The sequence below is a fragment of the Paroedura picta genome, chromosome 9 (genome assembly GCF_049243985.1).
Source record: "Paroedura picta isolate Pp20150507F chromosome 9, Ppicta_v3.0, whole genome shotgun sequence".
NCBI lineage: Eukaryota > Metazoa > Chordata > Lepidosauria > Squamata > Gekkonidae > Paroedura > Paroedura picta.
In genome coordinates this window covers 10,280,648-10,296,658 of record NC_135377.1, presented here as the reverse complement: position 1 = coordinate 10,296,658, position 16,011 = coordinate 10,280,648, and the positions used below count along the sequence as shown (strand labels likewise).

The window sequence follows — 16,011 nt, the reverse complement described above, 5'->3', positions numbered from 1 at the left end:
AGCAGCACAGGCGGAGAGAAAAATATCAGAAGCCCCAACATAACCACAACCTTCCCAAAGTTTAAGTAAAGCAACATTCTTACCTTGAAGTAGCTGAAATCAAATATGATTTCACCATATTTCTGTTGATCAGCCTTGTCTTTTAGTCGGAAGACACCAGGAACAAACTCCGAAAGTCTCAGAAGCTCGGCGATAATTGCGTTCCCGCAAGAGACAATCCGCAGAATGGCTTGCCCGCAGAGATTGTTTTCCGCCAGGAAATCCAGCATGGCGGCTTCCGTTCAACACGACAGTTTCACTCCAAGTCTGTCCTTTCACTCTTTAAATTATCTGAAGAGAGACGCATCGCTGGGCACTCCCTTAATAATTCATATGAAAAGACAGCACAAAACAAGGCATCTTATGGAACTGAACCAAGTTCTTATGCGTAGACAATCATTTAAAGTAAATACGGTTTAGTGGACAAGACAGTCCTTGGGCTCTATTAATGCCCATAGAACAACTTTATCTGAGCACGACAGTCTTAAGATAGTGCAGTTAAGACCCGGAAAAAAGTCTAACCGCAGTTTCATCCATTCACACCTTTGACAAAGCAGAGTAATGACTTTTCCTAACTTTACACAAGTTAGTTTTTAGGATGCCATAAAATTCTTTAATGTTTTTACACAGTAAAACCCACTTGCAAAGTGCATTGAAAGTGTATTATTTATTTAGTGTGTGGGAAAATGTCCTCCGTACCTGGTGCTGTTGTGGACTGAACTTAGGACTTCTTGTATGCAAAGAAGATGCTCCCCCATAAAGCCACGGTCCTTCTTATCACCTCGCTCAGGCAATTCTGATGTTCTTTCTTCCCCAGAAACATGACTACTCTCTTTCCTCCAACCCCCTGGTATTTTTGCAACCATCCCTTTAGCTCCTGCCCATCCCTTCCTGGCCCTTCTTCCCCATTTGTTTCATGACTAATGACTTCTCTGTATTGTTCCTCTCCCTATGTTTCATGCAAACCTCTCTGAGTCTCAGGGGAGGGTAGTATATAAATGTAATAAAGCAGTTTACAATCATCTTCCCTTCTTGTCCCCACAACAGTCACCAGTGAGGTAGGTGGGGCTGAGAGAGCTCTGAGAGAACTGTAACTAGCCCAAGGTTACTCAACTGGCTTCATGTGGAGGAGGAGTAGGGCATCAAACCCATCTCTCCAGATTAGAGGTCGCTGCTCCTACTACATCAACTACTACATCAACTACTACTACTACTACATCAACTACTACTACTGGCCTTCTACATACTTACTAAACCTAAGAAATAGTGAATGTAATTTTGGGTTTTGACGCATAGATAAATACTTATCTGGCTAGGAGGATTCAGGATACCCAGCCGGCAAAATTAACCTGCCCAAAGCCCACTACCCACAAAAATGGAACAGAATCTCCATGCTCAGGTGCTGCATACCTTTAAATGTCAGGTTTTGGGGATAATCAATAGGGGGTGACTACTAACTTCACGCTCTGCATTTCGGCTCCACAGAAACATACAACTGACAGTTTTTGGAAACAGAGTGTTGAACTGGGACAACCAAAACTCACTCACTCACTTCTCCATCCATCCATTGCTTAGTTTTGAAAACAGCAGTGCCAGTAAACCAGTGTGTGTGGGAAAAATGCTTGCAGATAGAAAAGAATGAATTTGGGTATCAGTGTTACCTTAATTAGATCCCTAACTTTACTTGCATTTGCCTGTGTTAACTAGTTAATGCTGGGAGCGATTGAGGGCAAAATGCTAGGTGTGATTGGCAAAAGAAGAAGGGGACGACAGAGAATGAGGTGGATGGATGGAGTCACTGAAGCAGTCGGTGCAAACTTAAATGGACTCCGGGGAGTGGTAGAGGACAGGAAGGCCCGGAGGATCATTGTCCATGGGATCGCAATGAGTCGGACACGACTTCGCACCTAACAACCTTACCTTAATTTTTCTGCTGTTAAGAAGCAATCCAGGAACAAAAACTAACTAAATGCATATTTCCCACCGAAGCTCTGCTTTTAACACCTGTAAGCCAGAAATCCAGGAAGTGGACTACTGACTAGCAGAATACATCCATACATCACTGGATATTACACTATACTTATATTTATTTGTTTACTCCATCTTTCTCCCTGTCATTTTTTCCTCCTTTTTACCCTCACAACAACCTTGTGAGGTACACTAGGCTGAGAGTGCAGGGCTGGCCTTATATGTTGCACTTTCTAACTCAGGGGTAGTCAAACTGCGGCCCTCCAGATGTCCATGGACTACAATTCCCAGGAGCCCCCTGCCAGCATTCGCTGGCAGGGGGCTCCTGGGAATTGTAGTCCATGGATATCTGGAGGGCCGCAGTTTGACTATTCCTGGTCCACACAGGAAAATGTATGTATAAGTGAGGGATCTAGCACAGGGGTAGCCAAACTGTGGCTCTCCAGATGTCCATGGACTACAATTCCATGTGTGCTGGCAGGGGCTCATGGGAACTGTAGTCCACGGACATCTGGAGAGCCACAGTTTGGCCACCTCCGAATACCAACAATACCTGTTTGTGCTCTAGCATCCCTTTTCACCCGAGGAACTGACCACAGGCATTTGGAGATGAGCGGGAATTCCGGGGGATGGCCAGGTCCCCCCCTGGAGGCTGGCACCCCTGGGCAAAAGACAAGCCTTCCCAACTCGAAAGCTTCCTGCAGCTGTCAAAACACCTCGGTCTGCACAACGGTGACGACTAGACTGGGAACCCCCGGCCAATTTGGGGATGGGCGCCGGCGCCACAGAGCGCACCCTCCCCAGCAGCCACCTTCTCCCGGGCAACTGACCTTTGCAGGCGGGGGAGCAGCTGCAATGCCAGGGGGGGGGGGATGCCCAGCTCCCGCCTGGAGGCTGGCACCCCGATCTCGGCCCAGAGTCCTTACTCCCGCATCTGGGCAGGGAGGCGAAGGCTTCTTTCCCCGAGGAGGAGGCGGAGGAGGAGGAGGGCGGCTGGCAGCCGGCGAAAAGAGGACGCGGAAGCGCCTGCAAAAAGGGGGACCAAGCGCAGCCAGCGAGGCCCTTCCCCTCGCTCCGGATCACATGAGAGCTCCTCCCCGGGTCATGTGAACGGGCGCGGGCTGATGATGAGCGCGGCTGCCGCGGCGCCCGGCCGGCCCTCCGCCTCGGTCCCTTGCCCGGCTGGCAGCGCCTAGTGGAAAGAAGCCCGGAGAGAGAGGGAGAGTCCGGGTCCGCCGGTGCTAGGTAGGGGAACCCGCAGCCCCCCCCCCCTACCTTGCAGCCCCCCAGCCCCCTTTTTGCAGCACTCAAAGGATTCGGAGTTAAAAAGAGCGGGCCAGTGCTCCCGTGCGGAAGGAGAGAGGGGCCAACCCGGGAGCGCTTTTGCAGCGCTCTTCTGCGGTGCCAGGCTCCGGATGGGGCGCGAGCTCGTGTTCCCCAGGATCGCCCGGTGGAGTCATAGCGGGCAGAGGCCAACGCAAGGGATGCCCAGGAGCAGCGCCGGGACGCGCCAATTGCGCCCAAATCGCAGGCTTTCATGCGTGCGAGGGAAAGAACTCGGTGCATGCTCGGTGCCAGGTTGTGATTCGTTGCCAACTGTGAAACTGGGGCCTTTGGATTGAATTAACAGGCGCCAGGCTGTGGCTTAGACTGTTCCTGGGTAGGGTTGCTGTTAAATCTCTGGGTCTCGAGGAAGTCAGGCCCACTGGGAGTTGGAACAGGTCGTGAGTAGGATCTCAGCATGGTGGTGCAAGAGGCAAAACTGAACCGAGAAACCCCTCAAGAGCCACAACATGTATACACACACAGCCAAACAATGGATCTTCCCCTCAGTGCATGCTGTGGGTCAGTTTCAGCTTAAACCAGGGGTAGTCAAACTGCGGCCCTCCAGATGTCCATGGACTACAATTCCCAGGAGCCCCTGCCAGCATTCGCTGGCAGGGGCTCCTAGGAATTGAAGTCCATGGACATCTGGAGGGCCGCAGTTTGACTACCCCTGGCTGATTGCATCCCCAGAGGAGGATGTAGCAGCACATTGGTCAATTACAAGTGCTATCATACTGTTGTTGTTAGGTGCGAAGTCGTGTCCGACTAATCACGCCCCCATGGACAAAGATCCTCCAGGCCTTCCTGTCCTCTACCATTCCCCGGAGTCCATTTAAGCTCACACCGACTGCTTCAGTGACTCCATCCAGCCACCTCATTCTCTGTCGTCCCCTTCTTCTTCTGCCCTCGATCGCTCCCAGCATTAGGCTCTTCTCCAGGGAGTCCTACCTTCTCATGAGGTGGCCAAAGTATTTGAGTTTCATCTTCAGGATCCGGCCTTCTAAGGAGCAGTCAGGGCTGATCTCCTCTAGGACTGACCGGTTTGTTCGCCTTGCAGTCCAAGGGACTCGCAAGAGTCTTCTCCAGCACCAGAGTTCAAAAGCCTCAATTATTTGACGCTTGGCCTTCCTTATGGTCCAACTTTCGCAGCCATACATTGCAACTGGGAAGACCATAGCATATGGAAATAGCAGGGCCAAATTCTTGCATTTACTCCTAATTAGGAAAAGGCAGGCTTCTGACAAATATAAGATCCTTCTGGTGCTAAACAGTCAGAATCCTGATGTAATAGAGTCGTGGGCTCCTTGCAACAAGTAATTAGACTATGAGCATCTTATCTTTAATTTGGTGTGTATTTCTGGTTTGTTTATATGGTTTGGTAAGCCAATAAAGGTGGTGCTATTGCTTTAACCAGGGGTAGTCAAACTGCGGCCCTCCAGATGACCGTGGACTACAACTCCCAGGAGCCCCTGCCAGCGAATGCAGAGCGAATGCTGGCAGGGGCTGCTGGGAATTGTAGTCCACGGACATCTGGAGGGCTGCAGTTTGACTACCCCTGGCTTTAACGTTGCCTGCACCAAAACTGTCCTGGACCTCGAACTCAGTCCTCAGTAGAATTGTTAACAGAACCACACACGTAACAGTTGCTAACCCCCAGGTGGGATAAACAAAGGTACAATATGTTATCCGAAGCATGAACTCAGCAATAATCAGTGATACAAAATGAAGTTCCCTGAAAAGGGACAAATAGTGGAACATGCAGACTAAACACTCTCATTTCCCAGTCGGTGATGGTCCCATATAAGCATCCAACAAATGTAGACAAGGAGCAGTCTGAAGTACGCTAGAAGTGCTCTATTAAATCCATATTTGGCTTTGTTGCTTGCATTTCCAGTATCGCACCCTCTCCTCCCCCAAATCTGCCTTTCCTAAGCGCTGCTGTCAAATCTCCAGGAACAGAGTTGCCAACTTTGGGTTCATAGAATCACAGAATCATAGAGTTGGAAGGGGCCATACAGGCCATCTAGTCCAACCCCCTGCTCAACGCAGGATCAGCCCAAAGCATCCTAAAGCATCCAAGAAAAGTGTGTATCCAACCTTTGCTTGAAGACTGCCAGTGAGGGGGAGCTCACCACCTCCTTAGGCAGCCTATTCCACTGCTGAACTACTCTGACTGTGAATTTTTTTTCCTGATATCTAGCCTATATCGTTGTACTCGAAGTTTAAACCCATTACTGCGTGTCCTCTCCTCTGCAGCCAACGGAAACAACATCCTGCCCTCCTCCAAGTGACAACCTTTCAAATACTTAAAGAGGGCTATCATGTCCCCTCTCAACCTCATTTTCTCCAGGCTGAGTGTTCACAAACACTCAGAGATTTGAGATCCAGCCTGAAAGAGTGGGGTTTAGGAAGCAAAGGCCCTTGGTAGGGTATAATGCCCTGCACCTTCCAAAACAGCCATTTAATAAAGAAGTGATTTAGGGAGCCTGGAATCAGTTGGAATTCCAGTAGCAGCAGCGCTTTAAAGGTCAGCAATACCTTATAAGCTTTTGTGGACTAGAGTCCATTTCTTATTTGCATGAGAAGAAGTCCAGGTTGTAGTCCAGGTTGGCATATAACAGTTCAGTGGCCTTCAAGGTGTCCCTTTTCTGATACTCACCCAGGTCTTTGTTTCCAAGCTCCTGTGTAGAGTCATTCTCCCACCTCCATTTGGATGAGGTTACAGATTGTGCTCTACCCACCTTGATAGAGATGTGGCTATCTTCCCTCACTTAGGGTTGCTCAGATCTTGTTTTCTGGGGGGGGGCACAGTCTGGGAGGGAGTGGGTGCAGCCTGATGTATGGGGACAAAGACTGTGTTGGAGGCAGAGGGTAGCACTAGCCCATTACAGGGAGAAACCTGGATGTGTTAGGGTGCTTTGTGAATATTACCTGATTTTGGAGGGGGAGGGTTCTCGAGCCAAGCAGAAAATAGCTGGTCCGTTTTGAGTCCCTTGCTCTGAGACTGGAGGACAATGCTCTTGATCAGGGAGGAGAGATGCTTTGGTGGTGTGTGTTCCGAGTGTGACCTCTGGATTCACGTTGCTTATTGTGATGTCATCAGAGTTTGTGATGCTGTATGTCGTGTTCTGGAACATGGAACCATGGTGCCTGACAGTTCTAATGGGTGAAGAGCAAGAGCTTCCAACATATTCACTGTAAGAGATGGGGCAGGGGTAGAAGGTGGAGATTGGAGATCTTATCCCAGAATTAGAGGTTCCCATAGATGTGGTCCACTTATCTTTCAGCCAGTTTAGGATGGTGGAAAGCATCCATTACTCAGCTGGCCGAGAATAAGTTTGTGGAACGTCATGGAGCAAAATTATCATAAAGGTTGAGAAAGCCTGAACTGTAGTAATCAGTTAGCCATCTGTTGGAAATCCCACCATTCGGGGTGACCTATCAGGACTTTTCCACTGGGGCTCTGTGGGATGGGCTCCCTGAAGAGGTGAGAGGGACCTGCCCTCCTTGGAGATCTTCAAGAAGTTCTGCAAGATCTTCTTATTAGCCAAGTCTGTTGCAGGAGTTTGAATTGGCAAGTCGTTTTTAGTGGAGGTGGGGAGGGATTTGGGGTTTGTTGTTTTACTGTTGGCTTTAAACTGAAAATGAGGAAAGGTAGGAGAAAAAAGAGCCTCTTGTGGCGCAGAGTGGTAAGGCAGCCGTCTGAAAGCTTTGCCCATGAGGCTGGGAGTTCAATCCCAGCAGCCGGCTCAAGGTTGACTCAGCCTTCCATCCTTCCGAGGTCGGTAAAATGAGTACCCAGATTGCTGGGGGGTAAAGGGTAATGACTGGGGAAGGCACTGGCAAACCACCCCATATTGAGTCTGCCATGAAAACGCTAGAGGACATCACCCCAAGGTTTGCACAGGGGATACCTTTACCTTTACCTTAGGAGAAAAAAGTTTTCATAAATACAATTTGAGTGCTGTCCTCTGTGAGCAAAATCCCATCCTCATTGTAAAACACAGAAAGACTGAGATGCAATTTAAAATTTGCTTTTTTTATATGGGCACTGGTTGCTTAAGATGCTTTGTATGAGTACATGTAGAACTATTTTCTGTTTTCAAACATGCACACCAGCCATTGGATAAGGGGTGAAAAGTGACACAGGTGAATCCAGCTTTTAACTTGCACGTAATCTCTTAAAACCAGATGCGTGGGTCTCTGTCCAGCACGTTAGCAGCTATTTTTCTGCGTAAACAAAGTTCTGGGTTGCGGGAATGGGCAGAGCCTTGGCAGCACCGTGCAATGGTAGAGCTGTAAAAATATTTTGTCATTTTCTAGGTAATCAATTCAAGATGCCTGGGGGTTCCACGGTCTCATTCAACGGCATGAACTCATGCCTCTCGTCTCTGAAAACCTGCCAGTCGTTCATAAACTCCGGAATGGATATTACTACAAAAGTCGCTCTTGACCTTGTGGAGAATCACAGTGAGTAGCTGTTGTGTGGGACAGTTTTATTCTCCGCATTGTCACTTCCAAAGCTATCAGCAAACCTCTTGAATGCAAATGTGCCACTGGAGAACAATTTGACGCCATCCATCGCTCTGGCGATATTTCCCTTTTTTTTGTTGCACGTACATCTGTTGTGGTTGGTCCAGTCTAAATCACTTTTTAATCAAAATGGAATTTAAGTGTAGATATGATAGGAACTGGGGCTTTGTTGTGCTGCAAGGCGTGAGGTAGAGCAGGTCCGATATAAACAGGAAAGGAAGGCAATTGTAAGCCGATTTGAGATTCCTTTGGGTAGAGAAAAGTCTTCTTCTTCTTCTTCTTCTTCTTCTTCTTCTTCTTCTTCTTCTTCTTCTTCTTCTTCTTCTTCTTCTTCTTCTCCTCCTCCTCCTCCTCCTCCTCCTCCTCCTCCTCCTCCTCCTCCTCCTCCTCCTCCTCCTCCTCCTCCTCCTCCTCCCCTTCTCCTTCCTCCTCCTCCCTCTCTCCCTCTCTCCCTCTCTCCCTCTCTCCCTCTCTCCCTCTCTCCCTCCCTCCCTTCCTTCCTTCCTTCCTTCCTTCCTTCCTTCCTTCCTTCCTTCCTTCCTTCCTTCCTTCCTTCCTTCCTTCCTTCCTTCCTTCCTTCCTTCCTTCCTTCCTTCCTTCCTTCCTTCCATTGTATCAAATCACTGATCCATCAAGGCCGGTATTGGGTGGGAATGAATGGCTGGATCCAACCCATTTACCTCTAATGACATAAACGTAGGGAACTCTTGTTCAAGTTAACACCCACAAGCATCCACGAACCAAAAGCCATTGCAGTGTTGTAGCTTTTGTTACAACCGACTAAAAGATCACATCACAGAGGAAATAACAAACAAGTGTTAATCTTCATAACTCTTGTTTGTTATTTCCTCTGTGATGTGATCTCTTCTTCAGTCTGTGTTCAGTTAAAAAAGTAGAAATAAGTGGGAAAAGGGAAAGAAGAAAAATATGGCAAGCCTTAGAAGGGATTAGCTTTCTGAAAAGGAAAAATTTGGAAGAATACATGCGAGTATCCTTGTCTCAGGACCAAAACGCTTCATTTGGGGCTCTGAACAGAGTTCCCAACATTTGGAAAACATCTGGAAGGCCTACTTCTGATTGGGGCTGTGGCAGGACGGGAGGGAGGGGTTCAGCTTTGTGGAGCCCTTTGTGATCTCTCTTGCTTGTTTTAAATTGCTGGTTTCTATATATATGAAAAGTTGATATTTTAATTGTTTGCCACCTTGAGGGCTCTAATGGGGTGGAAAGGCAGCCTACAGATCATTTAAATAAATAATTGTCCTTCCCCTGGGAACACGCACTGCTGAAGGCACTAAAGCAGACTCAGGGCCCATTGTCGAGGTGAGTAAAAGCAGCTTTGTTGGAAGTCTTAAGAGAGCATCTAGGGTGTTGCCATCACAGAATGTACATTGTGGAAGATGCCTCATGGAGTTTTCCAGGAACAGATATACCCACGTCTACCCCCCCCCCTGAGAGGTTTACCTGCCAAGTGGGATTCTCACAGTTAAGCAAAATTATCTGACTACAAAGCTGAACCATGCCTTTAAACCCCAGGGTGAACAACCAGGTAAGGTTGTGTGCATTCCTTACAAAGAACTAAACCAGTGGTTCTCAACCTGGGGGTTGGGACCCCTTTGGGGGTCGAACGACCTTTTCACAGGGGTCGCGGCAGGGCAAGCAGCTTGGCCAGGGAGGGGGGCGCCATCCACACAACAGCCTTGCAGGGTGGATCGAGAGAGTGTTCGTCTGTCTGGAGCAGTAGAAAAGAGCAAGATCGGCATGGTGGGACAAGAGGCAGAACTGAACTGAGAAACACCAGGGAAAAACCAGTTTATATACAATCATGAACCATGGATCTTCTCGCCACTGGTCAGTTTTGGTTTACTTTCTGTGAAAGAACCCTTGCATAATTTTATGGTTGGGGGTCACTACAACATGAGGAATTGTATTAAAGGGTTGCGGCATTAGGAAGGTTGAGAACCACTGAACTAAACAGTAATGCTTACTGGAGATAACAGGGACAGCATCAGAATGTGGAAAAGAAGAAGGAAAGCCGTAAGAGCCACGCAGAGAGGAAAGGCATGTATTCCAGCGATGGATACATAACAATAGCAAATTGCCCTCCCAAGAGCTATTTCAGACTAATAAAATAGCATTAATAGAACCCCTCCCTCCTCTCACGCTACTGTCCTTATCCAAATGAGATCCCTGCACACTGAAATCACTGAATTAAAGAAAAAAACACTGCAAGCTTCATTCGTGAAAGCCCCAGCATCTCTTCTGGCTCCATCCCAAGAGGGTTGGTTCTCAGCCTTATCCTTTCTAAGATGTGTCCAACTATAACCAAAAGATGGCAGCAAAGACACCAAGTTGTCCTTAATATGCGCAGTTAATCCAGCACCTGCTGTAACCCTCCGTGGCGTGACTGCCTCTCAGTGGGGCTTAGGAGATATTTGGGATTCTTTGCTACCAGAATGCAAACCTAGATTAATATCCCTGTCTAGCAAAGAGACTGAATGAACAGCAAGGGCGGTGGAGGGGGGTACAAGGCCTAAAAACCTGAGGGACCGCCTTTCTGCCTACACCTCTCAGAGAGCCTTACGCTCTACCACTGCCAACTACCTGGTGATCCCTGGCCCCAAGGAAGCTCGCTTGACCTCAACTAGGGCCAGAGCTTTCTCTGTCCTGGCACCCACCTGGTGGAACAAGCTCCCAGAGGAGATCAGGGTCTTGACGGAACTAGAGAAATTTCGCAGGACCTGCAAAAGGGAGCTCCTCATTTGGTTGAAGTCTACCAGAGCCATTCCTTCCTCTGGCCCCCCTGAGCCGCCCTCCCATGTAAATCATCTGTATCATCCAACCTCAGGGTCTCAGTATGCTGTAATGATCTTCTGTTCACTACTGTTTCATTGTTCTACCATATTAGTGTTCTACTGTTATTACTGTTTGCTGTTATTGTTATTTATAGCCACTGATTTCTCTGTACTGTTCCGGTTCCGCCAAGTTTTATGTAAACCCCCCTGAGCCCCGGGGGAGGGTGGTATATAAATGTAAAATGAATTAAAAAAAACAAAATAAATCTGTCTGCCACGTGTATAGACTGCTGCTCCTGGCCCAGCCATCTCGTGGCAGTTGACAACAAGAATATACATTAAAAATAAAAAAGGTAAAGGTAAAGGTATCCCCTGTGCAAGCACCGGGTCATGTCTGACCCTTGGGGTGACGCCCTCTAGCGTTTTCTTGGCAGACTCAATACGGGGTGGTTTGCCATTCCCTTCCCCAGTCATTACCATTTACCCCCCAGCAAGCTGGGTACTCATTTTACCAACCTTGGAAGGATGGAAGGCTGAGTCAACCTTGAGCCGGCTGCTGGGATCGAACTCCCAGCCTCATGGGCAGAGCTTTCAGGCTGCATGTCTGCTGCCTTACCACTCTGCGCCACAAGAGGCTTTCACGGCAGTCTAAAAAAACTAAAAACAATCCCGCCCACCACGAACCCCCCTTCCGCAGCCTTATTTCTTTGGGTTGGTGATTAGAGGAGGGGCTCCAGATCTTCCTTGCCCTGGCTTCAACCAAATGCCTGGTGGAAGAGCTCAGTCCTACAGGCCCTGTGGAAGTGTGTTAGTTCTGTCAGGGCCCTCAGCTCTTCCGGCAGCTCATTCCGCCAGGCAGGGGCCAGGCCCGAAAAGGCCCTGGCCAAGGCTAGATATATTTCACGCGGGCCAGGGATCACCTGCTTATTAGAACTCGAAGAGCGTAAGGCTCTGTGAGGGGCAGAAGGAGTCAGGTGGTCCCTCAGATATCCTGCTCCCAGACTGTGGCCCAGACTGTGAATCAGGATTTTGGGGGTCCTGATCCCGCATGGTTCTTATATTAAATATACAGTATTCATGGGTATGAGCGGTCCGAGAAGTAGTTAAATAATAATACAAGGGTTAGGGGAAAAACGCCACCCTTAATAGTTCTGGGAACATATAACATTCCAAGCTCAGCACTGTGGCTATATCCTGCATCCCTTATCAAGCCATCTCTTTGGCAACCTCTGCTTTGCCCCTTTATATTTAGCTAGTCTTGAGAAACCGAGCTGCCTTTCAGTAATGGGGTTTCCCCTTCTGCCAGTTTCCTCCTGAGGAAATCTGTCCTCCAGAGGTCCTTGTGAAGGGTCACTGTTTTATTGGCACCCTTCCCAGTTACCTCATTGATGGCCTTTGCAAGAATCCCATCTATAAATCTTCCCTTTCCCCCACAGTCACGCTGCCTCCATTTCTCCGACTCAAAATCTGTTCCTGTGGTAAAGGCCTGTGATACAACCAGGGGACTAGCAACCCACTTGCTCAAACTCCTATTAACACATCTCCTACACCTTGGTTCGAAATGGAGTGATTCATGATCTAAACTGCAGAGAATGCGACAGTGGCATACAGTCAAATCCCACAATGTTAACACTGAGGTCTCTGTGGGGGGATTTAAAAGGCACTGTGGAAGTTTTTAGTCCTGTCAGAGATAAATCCCACTTTTTAATAAACCTATCTGCTCATTACGCATGAGGTACACCTGTGTGGTGTAGTAGTGTAGTAGAGAGCCAGTTTGGTGTAGTGTTTAGGAGTGAGGACTTCTAATCTGGCATGCCAGGTTCAAATCTGCACTCCTCCACATGCAACCAGCTGGATGACCTTGGGCTCGCCACAGCACTGATAAAACTGTTCTGACCGGGCAGTGATATCAGGGCTCTCTCAGCCTCACTCACCCCACAGGGTGTCTGTTGTGGGGAGAGGAAAGGGAAGGCGACTGTGAGATTCCTTCAGGTAGAGAAAAGGGGCATGTAAGAACCAAATCTTCAGTAATATCAGGGCTCAGCCTCACCCACCTCACAGGGTGTCTGTTGTGGGGAGAGGAATGGGAAGGTGACTGTAAGCCGCTTTGAGCCTCCTTCGGGTAGAGAAAAGTGGTATATAAGAACCAACTCTTCTTCTTCTTCTAGTTGTTGAGTGACAGACTCTAATCTGGAGACTCGGTTTTTACTCCCCACTCCTCCACATGAATTCTTTTGGGTAACCTTGGGCCAGACACTGTTCTCTCAGAACTCTCTCAGCCCTACCTGCCTCACAGGGTGCCAGTTGTAGGGAGAGGAAGGGAAGGGGATTGTAAGCCACTTTGAGACTTCTTAAGGTAGGGAGAAGTGGGGTATAAAACCTGCTCTTCTTCCTCTTTTGCTGCAGTTGTTCGTAGGGGGTTCACACCACATTCTAGGATACCACGCCTTAGTGATTGTTCACAGCTAGGTTGTCCTGTCCTCACAGGAAAACCAGTTCTGAATGATTGTGTTAGTGCCCCAGTAGCAAAATATCTAAGAGCCTCTTGTAGCGCAGAGTGGTAAGGCAGCCGCCTGAAAGCTTTGCCCATGAGGCTGGGAGTTCAATCCCAGCAGCCGGCTCAAGGTTGACTCAGCCTTCCATCCTTCCGAGGTCGGTAAAATGAGTACCCAGCTTGCTGGGGGGTAAACGGTAATGACTGGGGAAGGCACTGGCAAACCACCCCGTATTGAGTCTGCCATGAAAACGCTGGAGGGCGTCACCCCAAGAGTCAGACATGACTCGGTGCTTGCACAGGGGATACCTTTACCTTTACCTTTAGCAAAATATCCAACAATGTGTGGATGCAGCTATAACCCGGACTGCTTTGACATAGTAACCACCCAAGTGGCGAAGCCTTTTGAAGGTGCCATCTTGCAGATGGCTGAAATGGGCAGGAAGGATACTTCACTGCTTGGTGATGGGTAGAGAACTGGGTTTGATTCCTCACTCCTCCACATGAAGCCAGCAGGGTGACCTTGGGTCAGTCACAGTTCTCTCAGCCTCACCTCACAGGGTGGCTGGTGTGGGGAGAGGAAGAGAAAGGTGATTGTAAACTTCTTTGAGACTCCTTCAGGTAGTAAAGAGCAGGATACGGAAACCCAGCTCTTTGCAGGAAGGATGTTCCAACCTTCTGATTGTTTTGGTAGTCTTATTCTTACCTGCTTTAGCCCCATACCACTCTTTATGACATAAAGCAACCAGAAATGTATACAGACAATGCACTGTATGTATTAGAATGCAAGCAGCTTATTTTTAATCCCTTTCATAGCAGTTCCCAGCAGTGATTCTTTCCTTTTTTTTGGCATGAATTACTCTATTGTGATTAAAATTTGTGTAGGCGCTGACCTTAACCATGGTTAAAACTATCCAAGGGTTACAGGTGCCTTTAGAATCCTGGTTCCTGTGGTTAAGTCTGTTGGTGATGGTATTTTACAGTAGAAGAAGGAAGCTTTGTAGCAGTGAAGGAGTCCTTGATCTATGGAAACCATAGTTAAAGTATTGGGAATATCTCATACACCAGTCCTCAGAGCATAAAAGGTAAAAAGGTAAAGGTATCCCCTGTGCAAGCACCGAGTCATGTCTGACCCTTGGGGTGACGCCCTCTAGCGTTTTCATGGCAGACTCAATACGGGGTGGTTTGCCAGTGCCTTCCCCAGTCATGACCGTTTACCCCCCAGCAAGCTGGGTACTCATTTTACCGACCTCGGAAGGATGGAAGGCTGAGTCACCCTTGAGCCGGCTGCTGGGACTGAACTCCCAGCCTCATGGGCAGATAGCTTCGGACAGCATATCACTGCCTTACCACTCTGCGCCACAAGAGGCTCATCCTCAGAGCATAGTAATCCTCAATTGTAGGCCGTGACCAGAAGGGGATGAAATGGGGCATAATATTTCCTCCTTCCCAATTCCCCCTGCCCTGATCAACTGTAAAAAAGCTGGTTTAGATGCACCACCACTGGTTTAGATGTACCAATGGCATGGTTTTTCTACCAAAATTAAGGGTCAGGTGTTTTTCTTAAAGCCCACTCCATTCAAATTTGTATCTATCTGGCGAAAACTCATTTGTTCTGTTGTCCGTTTCAGGATTTTATCCATAATTTAACTTATTGATTGGTTTTCGTTTTTAAAAAAACAACCCTAAATTATGCTTTTTTTGTTTTTAGGGTCCTGAGGTTTATGAGACATTTGCTCCTAAATGCATAGAATAAATCACTCTTTTTGGCTTAAAACAAACCTGGGCTGTCTCTCCTCCTCGAAAGTGTCTTGGCTTTTGTGAAGTAGTTTCTGTGGAGGTTTTTAGCATTCTTCGTTTTGAGTAAACCATCCCGTCACATTGGTGATCTAATTGTGTGAGAAATGACTAATTAAAACATTCACATCCACCGCCCTCTCTCCCAAATGGAAGATATTTGGCTAGGTTTAAAAAAAAAATAAAACTGATTCAGCTGGAATAAATTAACTGGTTTAAAAGAAAACATAGGCTGCTGTTTGTTTGGTTTGCAGTGAGGAGAAGTTCCTTTACGTAAACTTTTAACCTCAAGGGGCCTCCCTTTATTAATCATTACTCATTTACAGAATGGGGGTATTGTGCTCCCATATTTATATACATTATTTATAGCCGGCCTTTTTTCACTGAGATCCAAGGTGGATTACGCAGAGCGAGTTGATGTATTAGTCAACATGATGGAACATTCAATAAACAGGAGGTTGTAAAACCAACCAGAAGTCTCAAAAGCAGAACTGAAGCAAAGCATATGTGTTAACATGGCCCATTAAATCAGTCGGTTTCAACTTATTTACCGCTGAGAAACTCCTGAAACGCCCTTCAGTCTTTGAGAAACCCCAGAAGTGGTGCAATCATGCAGAATACGGTTGGGAAGCAGAGCTGTGGACACGCCCACCTGGAGCCCCTCCCCTTCCCAGGCCCATCATTGGCTATGGGGGGAACGGGTCAACATGACCATACATAATCATATCACCCAACAAGTGTTTCACAAATTTAAATCTCCAGTTAGGGAAACCACTGTTATTGTTGTTTATCTGATGTTATGAATTGCGTTGCACTCCACCTGTGCTGTGCGTAAACCATCCTGAGCCACAAGGGAGAGAGGTATAGAAATTTAATCCATTAATTAATTAATTAACTCCCACCCATTCTAGAAACCCTTCCAGGGCTATAAGAAAGGGTTTCGTGAAGCCCTGGTTGAGAAAGCCCGCATTAAATGATGCAAAATTACACAATGGAGTCCAACCCTCAGCAAACTATACGAAGTAATGCTACAGGCCACAGTCCCCAATAATTTATCCAAGC

The 16,011-nt window shown here is 47.7% G+C and overlaps 2 protein-coding genes across 5 annotated transcripts in view; one reads left to right on the top strand and one right to left on the bottom strand.

The window, feature by feature from the left end:
- Positions 1 to 6,388, bottom strand: part of WASHC5 (WASH complex subunit 5) — a 33,574-nt gene extending 27,186 nt beyond the window's left edge. Inside the window, exons 1-2 of one of the 3 annotated variants that reach the window (XM_077351513.1) lie at positions 6,265 to 6,388; positions 84 to 359 (exon numbers count right to left, since the gene is read on the bottom strand). In XM_077351513.1, coding sequence (XP_077207628.1) covers positions 84 to 269 — 186 coding nt within the window. In that variant the 5' untranslated portion in view covers positions 270 to 359; positions 6,265 to 6,388. Of the gene's footprint in view, positions 1 to 83; positions 360 to 2,837; positions 3,059 to 6,264 lie in introns of those variants that run through there. The other 2 variants (XM_077351514.1, XM_077351512.1) reach the window with 2 other exon arrangements.
- The window catches only part of NSMCE2 (NSE2 SUMO ligase component of SMC5/6 complex), a 222,394-nt gene continuing 209,480 nt past the window's right edge, over positions 3,098 to 16,011 (top strand). The window contains exons 1-2 of one of the 2 annotated variants that reach the window (XM_077351523.1): positions 3,098 to 3,252; positions 7,657 to 7,803. In XM_077351523.1, the coding sequence (XP_077207638.1) occupies positions 7,671 to 7,803 (133 nt within the window). In that variant the 5' untranslated portion in view covers positions 3,098 to 3,252; positions 7,657 to 7,670. The remainder of the gene's footprint in view (positions 3,253 to 7,656; positions 7,804 to 16,011) is intronic. The other variant, XM_077351524.1, reaches the window with a different exon arrangement.